The 15,203-nt window shown below is 42.2% G+C and overlaps 1 protein-coding gene across 2 annotated transcripts in view; it reads right to left on the reverse strand.

The window, feature by feature from the left end:
• MCMBP (minichromosome maintenance complex binding protein) overlaps positions 1-15,203 on the reverse strand; it is a 17,653-nt gene continuing 2,450 nt past the window's right edge. For both annotated transcript variants that reach the window (XM_062001900.1, XM_062001902.1), the window contains exons 3-16: positions 14,774-14,914; positions 13,750-13,791; positions 13,170-13,271; positions 11,633-11,762; positions 10,092-10,243; positions 9,285-9,385; positions 7,708-7,877; positions 6,717-6,840; positions 5,102-5,219; positions 4,202-4,367; positions 2,008-2,141; positions 1,345-1,509; positions 668-756; positions 1-377 (exon numbers count right to left, since the gene is read on the reverse strand). In XM_062001900.1, the coding sequence (XP_061857884.1) occupies positions 251-377; positions 668-756; positions 1,345-1,509; positions 2,008-2,141; positions 4,202-4,367; positions 5,102-5,219; positions 6,717-6,840; positions 7,708-7,877; positions 9,285-9,385; positions 10,092-10,243; positions 11,633-11,762; positions 13,170-13,271; positions 13,750-13,791; positions 14,774-14,914 (1,761 nt within the window). In that variant the 3' untranslated portion in view covers positions 1-250. The remainder of the gene's footprint in view (positions 378-667; positions 757-1,344; positions 1,510-2,007; positions 2,142-4,201; positions 4,368-5,101; positions 5,220-6,716; positions 6,841-7,707; positions 7,878-9,284; positions 9,386-10,091; positions 10,244-11,632; positions 11,763-13,169; positions 13,272-13,749; positions 13,792-14,773; positions 14,915-15,203) is intronic.

Genomic DNA, 15,203 nt, shown 5'->3' on the forward strand with positions numbered 1-15,203 from the left:
TTCAGTATTAAAGTTTAATATCAAACAATTTGCTCAGTGTTACCAATTTTCAGTTACAAAACAGGCTCCAAAAAAATGTCATAAAATGTTGGAAGTGGCTGAACTGAGTTAAGTGTGTTCAGACTGCAAGGGGAAATAGCCATAGCTTTTGGTATAAATTATCTACAAAAACTGGTATAAACAATATTCCAATCTTAGTATAGGTTCCATCTAGGATTAGACAGGTGTTGATGGCAGCCTCTGCACGCTGTTAGAGTTCATTCCCATTGACACACTTCTGCTGCTGCAGCCTGGCTTTCCGCAGCGCCTCCAGCTGCTTCGCTCTCAGCCACCGCTCCCTGGACAGCGTGGTCTGTCCCGCGCTGAGAGACAGGAACCTGCACAAAGAGAAACAGCACTTTAGGAAGAGCTCCTTTCCCTCTTGGGTCTGATGAGCTCACGCAGCACAAAGCCCCTCCTCTAGCTGTAGCCTACGAAGGGGGAAGCAGGGGAACAAAGGGGGTGGAAATTTTGCCTGTCTGTGACAAGAGGAAGCAAGAGAGAGGAGGCTCCAGCTCTGGCTTGCTTGCCTGGCTCACACAGCCAGTCACACTGAAGGCAGTGGGCACTGGTGTAATTTGCTCCCAGCTGCCAGGAAGGCTGTGGCTGTGCCACCAGCATCACCCACCGTGCTACCAGCAGTGTCCTGTGGAGGTCGTCGGCTGTGACGCTCTCGGGGTCGTTCTTGCGCATTTCTACAAAGTCTTCTTCCACTGCCTATAAACGACACAACATGGCCTTCAGTGCCACAGGACCTTCACTGCCAGGTAAGCTTTTAAGGAGCTAAACACCATAATGACCCTTAGGGGATGGGAGACACTTTTCAACTGTCAGGAAGGGAGCCCAAGTGAAAACAGGCTGCTACTCACAGCATTACAGAATGGTAGGGGGTGGAAGGGACCTAGGTCCACCTAGGTCAGGTCACAGAGGAACGTGTCCAGGTGGGCTTTAAAACTTCCAGAAAAGGAGACTCCACACCCTCCCTCGGCCACCTGGGCCAGGGCTCCCTCACCCAAACTGTAAAGAAGATTTCCCTTAAGTGAAACTTTCTGTGTTCCAGCTTTTGTCCATTACCCCTCAGCTTTGGAAAGAATTTGTTCTCAAAACAAGGTTTAGCAAATATCAAATACAGGCTGAAATGTCTAAATCCTTGAAGGCACATTCAGCACAAAAAAATCCTCGTTTGTTTTTTAGAAAGCTTCCATGGAGAATCACTGGGAAGCAGCAGGAAATGCAGCAGCTTTCTACTCAGGCACTTTTAATGTGACTGTGCAGTTGAGAACACATTACTGAAGGCGCCCGTACCTTGGTCACTTCGTCAGATATACTGTAGTCCAGCAGCCTCAGTAAGCTCAGGTAAATCCGAAACTTGTTCAGCACAGAAGGGAGCACGGCTGTTAGGAGGCTGTTCATGTACTCCTCCATGTTTGGTGGGATGATCTGTGGTTGTAAGTGGACTTGGCAATCTGACTGAAAAATAAAATTACATATCATTTCTTTCCCCGTCCTGTTTTTCCCTGTTGCAAGAGTAATTTCATCTCTAAAGCAACAGAAAGTCGGTGGTTCCCAGAATTAAGGATAAGACCATTCATCCTTTAAATATTTAACAGTTCCCTGTTTCAAAATTGGTGTGAAGCTCTTATCCAAACAGGAGCCAGTTTCACTTGGAGGCAAGAGAGCAAACACTCCATGGATAAAGCTGGACTGCGAGCTCAGGGATCGGGTATCTGCAAGCCTGGGCTACTGGGTTTTTCTAGGGTCAGCGCCAGGTCTGATGCTCTCTGTGCCCATTGCCTCGAACTCCTGTGCCAGACACAGCTCTGAGGGTAGCAGTGTAGCTGAAGGGGAGGGATGGTCACTGACCTCCTCCTCCTCTGGAAAGGCTTATGGCCTGCCTCACCCCAGCTGGGCCAGTTTCCCTGCCCTCCCCCCTGGCCGGGGCAGCTGCAGACTGCAGTTACTCCGTACCGGCAGGAGCGAGCGGCCCTCGGAAGTGATCAGGACGTTAATGTTGCATGGGAATTCCATCTGGTGGTAACTGAAGTCGTAATCCACCTTCTGCCAAGTGATCAGGTTTCCCAGTGCTGTCACGTTGTGTACACCTGCAAAAGCAACAACAAATTCTCTGGCAACTCCACATAAACACCACAAACCTGCTTTGACCTTTTTTTTCCCCCCAATCTGCTTTTAATAAGCAGCTGGTAGAAAGCTTCTTGCAAGCATCCCGTTTCCTCTTGTGTCTGCAGTGACTTCCACAGACAGACAACCATTTCTTCAGACCAAAATTAAGAATTCTTGAAGGATTTTCAAGCCTAAATTTAACCTGGCCTACTATGTGTGTCAATAATTAATGTTTTCCTCGGGCCTACAAAGCCAGAAAACTACTTAAGAGAAAAAAGACAGAAAGTGTCTCCTAAAAAGACAGAAAGTGTCATTTAACAGTTTAAGGGGAAAACAAAACATAGGTCTTGCAAAAGAACACACCAGCAAGGCCAGAAGAGCTGAAAACCACATACATTGTAATTTTGCCAGTTCTTATAGGAGTCACTGGCCTTTCCTGGAAGTAAGTTATTTAGAATCTAGACAGTTAAGTTAACAAATTAATGGTTAACTCTTGGAACATTCCCTTTGAGATACCGACACGTACCCAACATGTATCATGTGACACATCTACTGTTGTGGCCTTGCCTTTTATGAATTGGTATTAATTTACTTTAAATAATGGTAAATTTAATATTATGGTTTACTTCTGGGACATCTTCCTCATTTGCAATCCCCAAGCACTAAGTTCCAGGAGTTCCAAACCAAGTACCAGACCTGAATCCTGATTCTTTTCTAGGATTAAGTTTTGTTCCCCACGTTGTTACAAGAAATTTTAAATTCTGATTATTTTTACTCTAAATTCAGTAGAGAGCAACAGGAAATAAAATTACCAAGTGTTCTGTATCTGCTACTTTTAATTCTTAAAATGTTACTTTACATTAAGTGGTGAGTGGTTACTTTAGACATTAAGGATAAACATTTTAGGAAGCCTCCAAAGCAGCAGAGCAGGATTTTTATTTAAGTGGGAGTTTTTCATGGTTTGGCTTTTGAAACACAATGCAAAGGTCTGTACTAGTCCTACCATTTTCTTTAGTGAAATGTTGAAACTTTACTAAAGCAGAGTAACAAAAAAGATACTGAAGACTCAAACCCAAGTGAATAATTTCAGTGAACCACTCTTTCCGTTTGTAATTACTGCTATTAAAAGATGATGTTTCTAAATAGAATCAACCTGAAATCTGAAGCTCCCTAGTTCTGCCAGACTGAGTGCTGTAATGGGATAGAGCCCTGATGCTCATTCAGGGGACTCACCAAACTCAGAGCATCCCACTGGCTGGTAAGATTCTCTTTATTTTAAAATGAAGTCAGTTCCAGTGCTTTCCTATTCTTCTTTCCTTGAGATCACCACAACAATACCCTGCATTCCCCACTTACTGCAACTCGCCTCTTTCACGTAGGTTATAACTAAAGGAATTGTCTCCTGCTCTATAGAGAGCACAGTACTACATCAGCTTGCCAGATAGAATCACCAGGCTGTCCCACACAGCATCAGCTATTTTTTTATCTCCAGTGTTAGTTGGGTTTTCAGGGATGGCTTCCATACATACACAACAAGGATAAAGCGTAAGGCAGCGGCATGTGCTTTTCCCACTTCTTTGCTCATTACCACAGAAAACTGAAAGGCCATTCTGATGAATCAGAAGCATTTGGGCCTAAAATATTGTTCTAAGTAGTGGACTTTTCCACTTAGTGAGTGTCCTCTCCCAAGCTCTCTACTGTGTAAAGCACACTCCGTGAGGAACAGCCTTGTTTCATTATCCTTTATTTCTGATCTGGGATAGAGATTTTGACTCAACACGAGCATTTCTGAGCAAAATACCAGAAACTTCCAGAAAGCAAAATAGGGACAATAACCCCAAGAAGTCAAGCTTTAAGTTGTCTGAGGAGGCTGCAGACTTACAGGTCGCTGGGTCAAGTGATGAAATAGGATACAGAAACCACGGTATCGCAAGAGGAAATTATCATTGGGATGAATTAGCATCACTGTCTTAAAATACATCAACAGTTAACCTTCCAGGTAAGACTTTCTTATTTTTAAAAAGAAAAGAAACCCTTCTACCTGTTGTATCAAGCTGTCCTTGCTCAAGCTGAGTCTCATCTACTACAAGGGAGGTGTTGCTGGCGAGCTGCAGTACCCCACTGACTAAGCGATTGGCAGCGTAGTCCTTGTGTGGGATAAACCGTGAGTGATTCATGTTCTCAATGGTCATTTGTAGGCGATAGGACTGCAAGGAGAAAAGAAACTAATCAGCATGTTTCCTCTCCTCCAGCTTCCCCAGTGAATGATGCTTCCTTTAGCAAGAGCTATTAACTGTGAGCCTCCACGGTAAGTAAATCACAACTTGTTCCTACAATATAGGGTACACTTTATGCCAAGTGATAATTATTAAAATACCCAAATGTCCCAAAGGAGAACAATGCTGTTAGGAAGCTGTATCACCTGTACTACACATTTAAGGTGAGCAAAGCAACAACTTATTGCAGCGATACAACCCCAAACTGAATTACTCTGCATTTGCTGCAGACCAGTATTAACAAACTTGGGAATAAACAGTAACAACATGATAATTGTATGACCAAAATGTCTTAACATATCACCCAGAAAGACAAAATAAAGTATATACAAAATAAGTAAACAGGGGTTTCAGCTGACAAGCAGTCCCCATTTCTATCTATCCTCTACACAAGACAGCAGGAGCCTTAGTTTAAGCAGCCTGCCTTTAACCAAAATATTGCTTATTTGGTTGGAACAATGAGTCCAGCATAGAATCACAGAATGGTAGGGGTTGCAAGGGACCTTTAGAGATCATCTAGTCCAACCCCCCTGCAGAAGCAGGGTCACCTAGATCAGGTCGCATAGGAACATGTCCAGGCTGGTCTTGAAGACCTCCAAGGAAGGAGCCTCCACACCCTCCCTGGGCAGCCCAGAACTCTGAACCAGTGATGGGGTGATCCTTACTGCTGGGACGAGCTGCTGGATGATGCGGTAGATGTGCTCGGTGAAGACGCTGTTCCTCGGACACCCACTCAGGTTGACTGTGAATTTCCCCAGAGGAAGCACATCTCGTCTTGCATAACTAAAGCAAACATGACAGGGGTTAGGCAGGCACCCGGTGAGGAACACAGCTGTCAGCTGCAGTGCTGTGTGGTATCTCTGATAGCCAGCATGAGCTCAGTACCAGCACATACATCCACAACAGCCACCTGCTCTTTCTTCTCCAGAGTCCAAGGAGCTAAGCTTGGCTGAGGGCTGCCACAGAAGGCTTTGCAGCACTGCACAAGAGCAGTGCTTTTGTAGTGCGTGAGATCTTGCCACGTGCCTTCCCAACCTTCTGTTCTTGTGCTCTATTGTTACTCAGTAAACATACTTCATCCTTTTCCTTTCTGGTTGCCCATTCTCAGTTTCCCTGCTTATCACGCTCCGTCATTTCCTTTACCTGCCCTCAGCTTTCCTCTCCCTCTTCTTACTGTATATCTTCTCCCCATTCTTGACAAATGTCAACTTTTTTTGTGATATCAGCTAAGAGAGAAAACACATTCTAGTCTAAGTGTTAGAGCATTCACAGTCCCACTAGAAAGAGTGCACAGGATAACAGAACCCCCTCCCCACATACTGATATTAAACTACTTTTATTTACACAGAGACTCTTCATAAATCAGCTCATAATTATTGGCATTAGAGTTGGATGTGTCTTGATACCACCTGACTTGCTGAGGCTGAGAAATATCTTGTGGCTTTTCATACATCAGTTGCAGGTGTAAGAAAGGTGAAGTTCTGAGTCTAATTACAGTAGCTCTGTAAACCCCTCATGTTAAACAAATGTACTGTGCTGTTCACTTCATAGCAGAATGGAACGTTGGAAAACCATAAACCAAAGTGATTCACCAAGAAATTACCTTTGGGTTTTTTTTTTTTTTGAAAATGGAATCCATTTTCATTTAGCAGAAAGACTAAAAACTTGAGCCTGACAACTACACTGAATCTCAGCAAAATGCACTGTCTGAGCTTTCACACTGGACATTTGAATGAGTCAACGGATGCTGCTCTTTTATCCAGTGACAGTTGAAACCAACTTCAGAGAAGGTTGAACAAATCCACACAAGTGGTCAGTTTCTCTCTTAGGGGTCACCTGAGCTCAACATGAAACACGTCTACAGGTAATTAAAGGAATTCCCAAAAATGTACCTTTCAGTATCTTTTAATACCTAAACACTAGTTACTGCAGCTAGTAAAAGCCATCTTTGAGGAGCCGCTTGCATGTCCTATTCAATAAAAGGAGCTAGAGATAAAAAGATGCTTTCATATTTAGAAGTGTATCTTGGAGATTTAGTAGAACTCTCAAAAGAATACTGAAAGGATACACTGCCACAAACCTGGCCTTTTAACAAAACTTACTGTTCTTTCAGACAATCATATCTGTTTACTGTGTCTTATCACGGGGTAAGTCTAGCTGAACAAAGTACAATTGGAGTAAGTACTACTTAAGTTAGTTCTACCATTTATCTTTAGAGTAGTGAACCCCATAAAATGGGATTTCTTTTAACAAATGAATATATAAAATCTCAGGACTTACACTGTGGAGATGAGATGCAGTATAAGGTATTCTGCAGCCAGACTGTCTCCCAAGAGGGCGTGGGTGAGGAAACCAAGCAACTCTGCTCTCACTGGTGACAGCTCAGACATGAAGTTAGAAACAACTGATGAAAGAGCAAGAGACAACAAATGTCAGAGTATGTGCTATCCCTTGCCCTCTTCCCTCCGTAAAAATCTTACTTTCCATTACAGGAAGAAAAATGGTTACTCCAAAAGCAGTCTAAGGAAAAATACACAAACATTCCTTGGCTTTTCAAGTGAGCAACTACTGGCTTTGGATAACTTCAGTCACTCAACGTTTCCTTGGAAGTGCTTTCTGTTTCTTAATTAGATATTTGTAAGGCATTTGCAGAGGGCTCTAAACTTCTAAAATTGATAGCCTATCCATACCACATTAAAGGCAGAAAAAATACCCCTTCACACATAGCACAGCTCAGGACAACCAACACAAGGCACACAAGGAAGAAAATTATAAATATCAATTAGAGGTTTGCATGGATTAAATCAGTGACAAATAAATAACAGTTAAACAGGCCACAGGGAACAGCACACTTGCTTAAAAACACAACTGCCTTGTTTTCTTCACAGTATTATGGTTCTTTATGTTTTCAGTATGTTGCTTATTTTCACTGTTATACTAAATTGGAAATCTAATTTTCCAGCAATTCACTGCTCCATATGACAACAAATAAAATGCTACAGCTGAACAACTTGGCAAAATCCTTGGGCACGTAGAATGCAAACCCAAGTGTCACATTTATTTCAGGAAAACACCCACATGTAAGCATCACATCAGCACAAACACATCTTGTCCCTTTCTGTAGTGTTGAATAGCTCCTCTGTTTCATGAGATTTAAATTCAAACCCTTCCACCGATGCATTTCTCTCCGAGTACAGAAGTATTTGTACACACAGACTAGGAATCTGCACGTTTACACAGAGACAGGGACAGGGCAAGTTTGGATACTCACAGGTTTTACTCTCCTCTTCATTAAGGCAAGCAGGCAGTAATGGGTTAATGTGTTGTAATTTCTGTGCCAAAATCACGTGGATTCTGGGGACTAATGAGGCAGGAGGACTGTGTACTCTCTGTTCTTCTGCTGTGTCCATACACTCCATGGGATCGAGGGTTGAGCTGTCCCTAGGAAAGGGCACAGCACAGCTGGACTTAGAAACATTCCACACAGATTTCACTCCATCTGCCCAAGGGCAGCTGCAATCAGGCCAAGAATCAGCACCATCAGTTCCCACCAATTCCTCCCATAGTCAACTGACCTTCTTTATGACTTCTATAAACACCATAAATACTGAATCACAATTCTGTAATCATACAGAAATGCCAAAGCATGCTTGACCCCCCAAAACTGGATTCTATTATCTTCAGGAAAGAATCAGATCTTACTTTTCTGACAAACAAAGCAGCAAAACCAACCCCAAACTTCCAACCCCAACCAAAAACCCCAAACAAAAGTATATCTGTTATCTGTTGCACCACTTAATAAGGTGAAGCTTCAAAGGAAACGTTACACACTCTTCTGCCCAACAGGTACTGAATGAAATCTAACCAGCAACTTAAGAAAATAAGGTATTCATGTATTACATTTGTATATGCACATGTGGAATTTTCCTGTTTCACTGGTTTCCAGAGCCTGACAACATCTTCTAGATTGTTGCATAACAGCTATTATCACTGGCTGAGCAAAACAACCCCAAACACATAAATCCTCATGCTCTTCAGGTCAAACTTGAAGGTGTTACCTCTTAAGAGGTCAGATACATGAGCTTTGTTCTCCCTGATGATGTCATACAAAATCCCTTCCAGGTGGTTTGTATTTGTTACATAGAAGCTAAAATCCCTAAAGTGACTATACCAGATGATGGTAAAGTTCAGTACACATTTAATCAACTTGTAGCTGTTCTGAAAGCTGAAGGGCTTTGTAACTTCAAAACCTCCTCACCAGTCCACCAACAGACTAGCCACGCTTTCCATTAAAAGAAACTTCTCCTGTTTGCATTCAAAACATTGCTAAATGCCACCCTTTTGTCTATTTGTGACAGAGTGACACGCAGGAAAACCCCCAACCACCTATGACAGCCCAAGTGAGCTGTCAGCCTGGGATCAGCTGTCAGACAGATGACAACCAAAAGCAGCTGATGGGGCTGAGTTACCTTGGAAGAAGTTGGCACTGTAAAGGATTCATGTTGCCCTCACAGTATGGTACTCATCAGAAAGACAAACTCAATTGCTAACAGCAATAAGGGGCAGGGGAGAGTACAAAATATTTAGCTAGAGCAGCACTTTCTGCTTTACAGGTTGTACAGCAACCTAAAAAAAGACCCGCCAAGTATCCACTGGGATGGATGGACCAGAGTATAACAGACATGGGGTCTAACACTTCCCACATCAAGCATTTCTTAAGCTACAAAATTCACCTCTTAGGCATAACGACAGACATTTCCCTGTCCTTATTTGGGGACAGCCAAAAGAATTTGCTCATTGAAATGCAAATTGCCTTTGTTTCAGGATTGTGCATCAGGGGAGCCTCACCTCTCTTCATTGTTTACTATGCTCAGCACTGGATCCACAGACAAAATCCCGTACACCTCCAGAACATCATTGACTTTGAAGCTCTCCCAGCTCTCGTAGACCTGCCACAAGGAGAAAAGAGTAAAACACAGGGGCAGATGGGCCAGGAGCAACACACAGAGGCAAAAGGAAAAGCCTCAGGAGGTTCAGCTGCAGCCTGAGAACAGTCTGTGAGAAGTCTCCCCTAGTCTGTAATGTCAATAAGCTCACCCTGGAAAAATGAGTTGTTGTGATTGCTTTTTCTCATTGGCATACTTTTGCTACACAAATGTATTGTAATTTGATTTATCTAGATTTGCTGAGGAAGAGAGCATTCAACACTGGAATAGCACAGAAATCTTTTAAGTCTCACAGTCAATAGAGCATAGTAGTGAGTCAGACACTACTTCAAGTGCAATACCAAAATGTGTAGTTTATTGGTTTTTGGCTTGTCCCATTACACCTTTTGTCCCCTTTAAAGGACAAATCCTAAAAGCAAAATACCAGGAGTCAGTATCAGCTACACCCTCAAGCATGGAATGGATCTTTTTACAATGAAGTGCAGAGAGAAGGTCCAAGCTCCAGTAACTGTTGTTGAAGGGTTTCAGCAATTCAAATACAGCATTCATTGAGTGAAACAATGTAATTATCTGTAGAAACAAAGTTTTGGGATTGAGAGACAATTTCTCTGCCTTTAAACCCAGGCCAGACTAACTATTCACATTCCAACTTCAGACTGCCTGCCTCACCGAGGCCACAGCCTTGCCCATCATCTCTCACTTTTGTTACCTTTACAAGACATGCTGGTCCCTTCTCTCCTGGCAGTGGAAAATTTAAGTCAAGTGGAGGGGAGCAGTTGGCAGAGATGAGATGGTGACCGGCAGAAGCTTCTGTTTCTAATCTCTTTGGCTCCACACATCCGTGGATATCACCTCCGCTGCCTGAAAAAACACAGCATTTGTGGTCTCGAGGCAGAACTTTCTTAGGTGAGCAACACAGAATTCAACTGATTTAACAAGGTATCTGAGGCAAAAATATTTAACAACGCAATAGATTTGACAGAAGATAATCCGAAAAGTCTCACAAATGGGTATTTTATGTGATCAAGTTAAGTGTGAGTGAGAGTACTGCTAAATATCTACATGCCTCAAGAACCAAACCATGGCCAGGAATCTGATTTTCAACATAATGCTTCAACTATGCAAATGATTTTTGTTCTAAATTCCATAGGACTGTAAAGGTAACATTTTTCTGCCTCTCATGTTGAAGAAAAGAGGTTGTTCTTAAAGGTGAGTGTGCATCATAAAACAGTTCACATTAAAAATCTCTGTAGATAATCAGCACTGAGAAAGCCATAAAAATCTATTCTGTGACTAATCAGTCTGAGAATGAAGACAAGCAACCTAAACTATCCTGCAGACTGTTAAGAATGCAAAAGGAAAAACCTGCACTCAACTAAAGAACCTGATAGACACAGGACACTGAAAAAAGAAAGCAATAGTTTCTATGTTGTTTTTTTTCCTTCCCCTTTAACAGGACTGACAATTTTAAATCAACCACTTGTGCTTGTTCCCAAAAAACCCGGCCAAAATCTCCAAGAAACCTCCCCATGCAAGTTTAAGTGGCATCTCCACAGATGAGTATCCAACCGAGTAGTTCACAGACTGTTTGCAACTTAAGAACTGCACACCCTCTGAGCACTGCTAGGGTTCCAAACACCATCCTTTCAAAGTTCAATTGCTTGCTTCAGGTTGCTACAAGGGTCTGTGATTAATCTGATTCCTTTATGAAGCTGGATTAGTACAACTAAATTAGTAAATAAAAAATATAGCTTCTAGCTTCACCTTTTATTTATATGTATACACATACACAGACACTACTAGCAGCACCTTCCTGACACATAGCTTGGCTTAGATTTACAGAATAAAATCCACACACACTGTGAGAGAGACAAGATTACATCATTTTCCCCAGGTTACCATGAAATCTGCAATAGAGTGGGGAATGGAATGAGAATCTCTGAGTTTTGGCCTGCTCCTATAAATTGTGTGTGCGCTGTTCTGTACAAAGGGCAATTCACAACTGCTGCTAGACAGAACAGTCATTTTAGGAATTAACTCCAGAAATGCATACCAACAAGTCAGACAATATACCTGCAACACCATCAACTCTCTTACACTACTTCAGTTGAAACCACTGATGACTTAGACGAAGCCAGCCATCATATCAGTGACGCTACCGATTCAAACAACTGCCAATATTTCAGTTTCTGAAAGGACACTTTGGCAAGTGCTGGACAGATAGAACTGTTCATCAATAATGACTATTACCCATATGTTGGTCTTTCTGTTTAGATGGATGTAGATCCATGTCTTCATCTTCCTCGTAGCTCCTCTTGTGGCGACTGGGTGTGTAGGATGTTGAAGGACTGACCCGAGCTTGGCTCGCACTGATGTACGCGTAAAATTGTGCATTAAGGACAACCACAGACTCAGTTGAGAACATTCAAGCAAAGTAAGTTGGTTTGGGGACTTTTTTGGTGTGTTTTTTAAACACTTCTACTTTGAGCAAGACACTAAAATAATGATTCCAATTGTTATCCAGAATTTATGTCTTTAGATCCATAAATAACCTGCTGAAGGAGTGTACAGCAGTCATTGGCTTCGTTGAAAACAGAACCTAAAAGCCATGGAGTGCTACTCCACTAGCAATGTCTAAAAAAACGTGGTGAGTTTTTACCCCCAGAGAACATGCCAATGGTTCAGGTACAACTCACAATCCCAAGGATGTTTTCTCTTGCTCATCTCAGCCCTAAAGAAAAGACATTATAATAACATCTAAAGACTTGCTGACACAATTATGTTGATTACTTTAAAAAGAAGCACAGAAAGCATTCACATACTTGCAAGATACCAGCAGTACTACACTTTAAAATACATTTTGAAAAAGATGATTCACTTTTCCATTTCTTGGCATGATGGGCAAACAATGAAATCATGTTTACAGTTTTCATAATAGCCTGGGCCACTTGAAATTTCCATTGCTGCAGTACTTTGCTGTAAGCTTTGCTCAAAGACTAACCAATCATTTGTAACAACACTCGTGTTACCTCCATTTTAACATTTCATTGCTTTTCTATGCCAGTGACAAGTAGCAGTTGTCTTAAATTCTGACCTCAAACTATGAAATATCAAATCATTATAGATTTGCCATCAACTTCTTACCATTTCACAAAATGCAACAGATCTTAAAAGGCCTCTCTCCCAATCCCTTGGAGGAGCAGGGAATATAAAATTCCTCAAAGGTGTTGCTAAGATAAGCGTCCTGTATCCATTCCACTCAAATAATTCAACTTCTGTTTACTAGAAGAAGCTAAAGATGACTTGTTCTTCCCCAAAATATTTCCTATATTCATTGAGAAAATGAGATACTGGGCTCAACTATTAAAACTACACTTCCATTTTTCAGTAATTGTCTTCACATGCTCAGAGGGGTTTTCACTCTCGCTGTGTAACTGTAACTCTCACTGTAACTTAGGCAGAAATGCCAGTGGAACATGTATGGCTCAGCTGAAGTTTCTCTTTTTCTAAGCATTTGCAAATAGAAAACAATTAATATTTTCAAGACTCTCTCAAGCAAACATGAAAATTTAGTCAAAGTCTCTCCTAAATCAAGCAGCAATGCTCCTAAATCCATTTGCAGCCCCTTTGTGCATAGAGCCCGCCTCCAGTTCTCTCCTCCTACACCTACCATCTCTCCTGATTCCCTCTAAAGAAATTTTAAATAAGCTTATTTCCTTGCATTTAAGCAATCAGCTGGTGAGCACTGCTTGTAAAACAGAGCACTAGCTCCATCAAAAAAAGATATCTCTTTCACCCATGCTGATTCGCCAGGCACTGGAACGCAGTAGAAAGTCTGTCTCTCTGCCGTGACTGTTCGGGAGGAGTTCAAATCGATTTCCTGCTGAGGCTACAGCACCAACAGAAATTTTGTTAACAATCTGATTAGAGTTTGTTTTGTATTTTTTAAAAGCTAATCCCACAGACTCACTTACTCAGGCAGGAGTTGTAACAACATGCAAGACTAAGCACTCATAAAACAGCAAGTCCAAGCAGTCTGTATCTGAAATGCTTTGATTCCAATTGCACTGCACTACCAAAAGTAAATTGTTCTCCATAGAAATTTTCAACATCAAGAGCATTTCCCTCCCCTCCCTTCAAGCAAAACACCTTTAAAATCCAACAGAAACAGCATGAAGCCTCCTGAACTTAGATGGCCTGTGAGCTGTTAAGGATACTCTGCTTTCTAAACCCGAGATTAGTTTTGGATTTTAAAAGCAGTATCTCCAGGAATCGACTGCTGAGTACCAAACAAGCTATACTGACATGGAACTGCATCTTTCTGTCTAATATTTCTTCTCAAAATTCATCTGTCTTGTATAACTTACCCCACATTCTGCCACATCTCTGTATTTACCAAAATGCAAAACCTGTCAAGAAGGAAAAGGCAATCACTCAGTTTCTCAACAGCATATTGAGTATTAATTACTTACAGCAAAATCACTGCAAAGTCACAGAATCACAGCATCTTAAGGGTTAGTCCATCCCTCCCTGCCAGAGCAGCACCACCTAGAGTAGGTCACACAGGAACTTGTCCAGGTGGGTTTTGAATGTCCCCAGTAAAGGAGACTCCACCACCCCTCTGGGCAGCCCCTTCCAGTGCTCCCTCACCTCAACAGGGAAGAAATTCTTCCTTATGTTTCTTTGGAACCTCTTCTGTTCCAGCTTGTACCCACTGCCCCTTGTCCTGTTACTGGCCATCACTGACAACAGCCTGGCTCCATCCTCCTGACACCCAGCCTTTTTGTATTTGTCAACATCAATGAGGCCACCCCTCAGTCTCCTCCAAGCTGAAGAGCCCCAGCTCCCTCAGCCTCTCATCAGAAAGGGAATGCTCCACTCCATCATCTTTGTGGCCCTGTGCTGAACTCTCTCCAGCAGCTCCCTGTCCTTCTTGAACTGAGGGGCCCAGAACTGGACACAATATTCCAGATGTGGTCTCACAAGGGCAGAGTAGAGGGGGAATAGAACCTCTCTCGACCTACTGCCCACAGCCCTTCTAATACACCCCAGGATGCTATTGGCCTTCTTGGCCACAAGGGCACATTGCTGGCTCATGCTCCTCCTGCTGTCCATCAGCACCCTTCCCTTTCCCTTACACTACCCTCTACCAGTTCCTTCCCAGGTCCCTCAAAGACATACTGCTGAAGCTTTCAACATTGTTTAGGAACTTTTATTCCTCATCAGAAATCTAAGAACTGATGCCTTACTGATGCTATCTGAGCTATGCAGAGTTACTACTAAATAGTGACCAGACTCCATAGGTTTAACTCAGAAACTAGAGAAATATGAGGAATGGAATGAATAAAGTGATAAACATCTACTGAAATAATAGAGCAGTATTTCACTTACACGTGCATTTGTGTTTGGGTCAACTGTTTCATAGATGCCCATGTAAAATTCAGGATCAAACATGTCTTGAACCATGCAGCGAAATTTCACTAAACTGTTGGGTTTTAGGTAATGAACGGGAACATCATTCAGCGATGGGACCTGGAAGAGAGAATGTATTCTAAACAGCTTGTATATATTAAGAAATGCTCTGAAATAAACCAAAACCAGCACAAACACTGTCACTAACTTATTCTCTGATCCTCTGGTACATCCTGCTGGTCAGTTACTCGCCTCAAACACCATATTGTTGGTGTTCATACGATTCATTGCCTATAACAACTCATCAGGTAACATACTTAGTATCTCCTGCCCTAATCCAGGCAGTAACAAAGTGTGTGTATCTCAAAACCAGGAGTTTCTGCAATAGCTGATCAGGATAATAGTTACT

This window comes from Colius striatus, chromosome 8, assembly GCF_028858725.1.
Source record: "Colius striatus isolate bColStr4 chromosome 8, bColStr4.1.hap1, whole genome shotgun sequence".
NCBI lineage: Eukaryota > Metazoa > Chordata > Aves > Coliiformes > Coliidae > Colius > Colius striatus.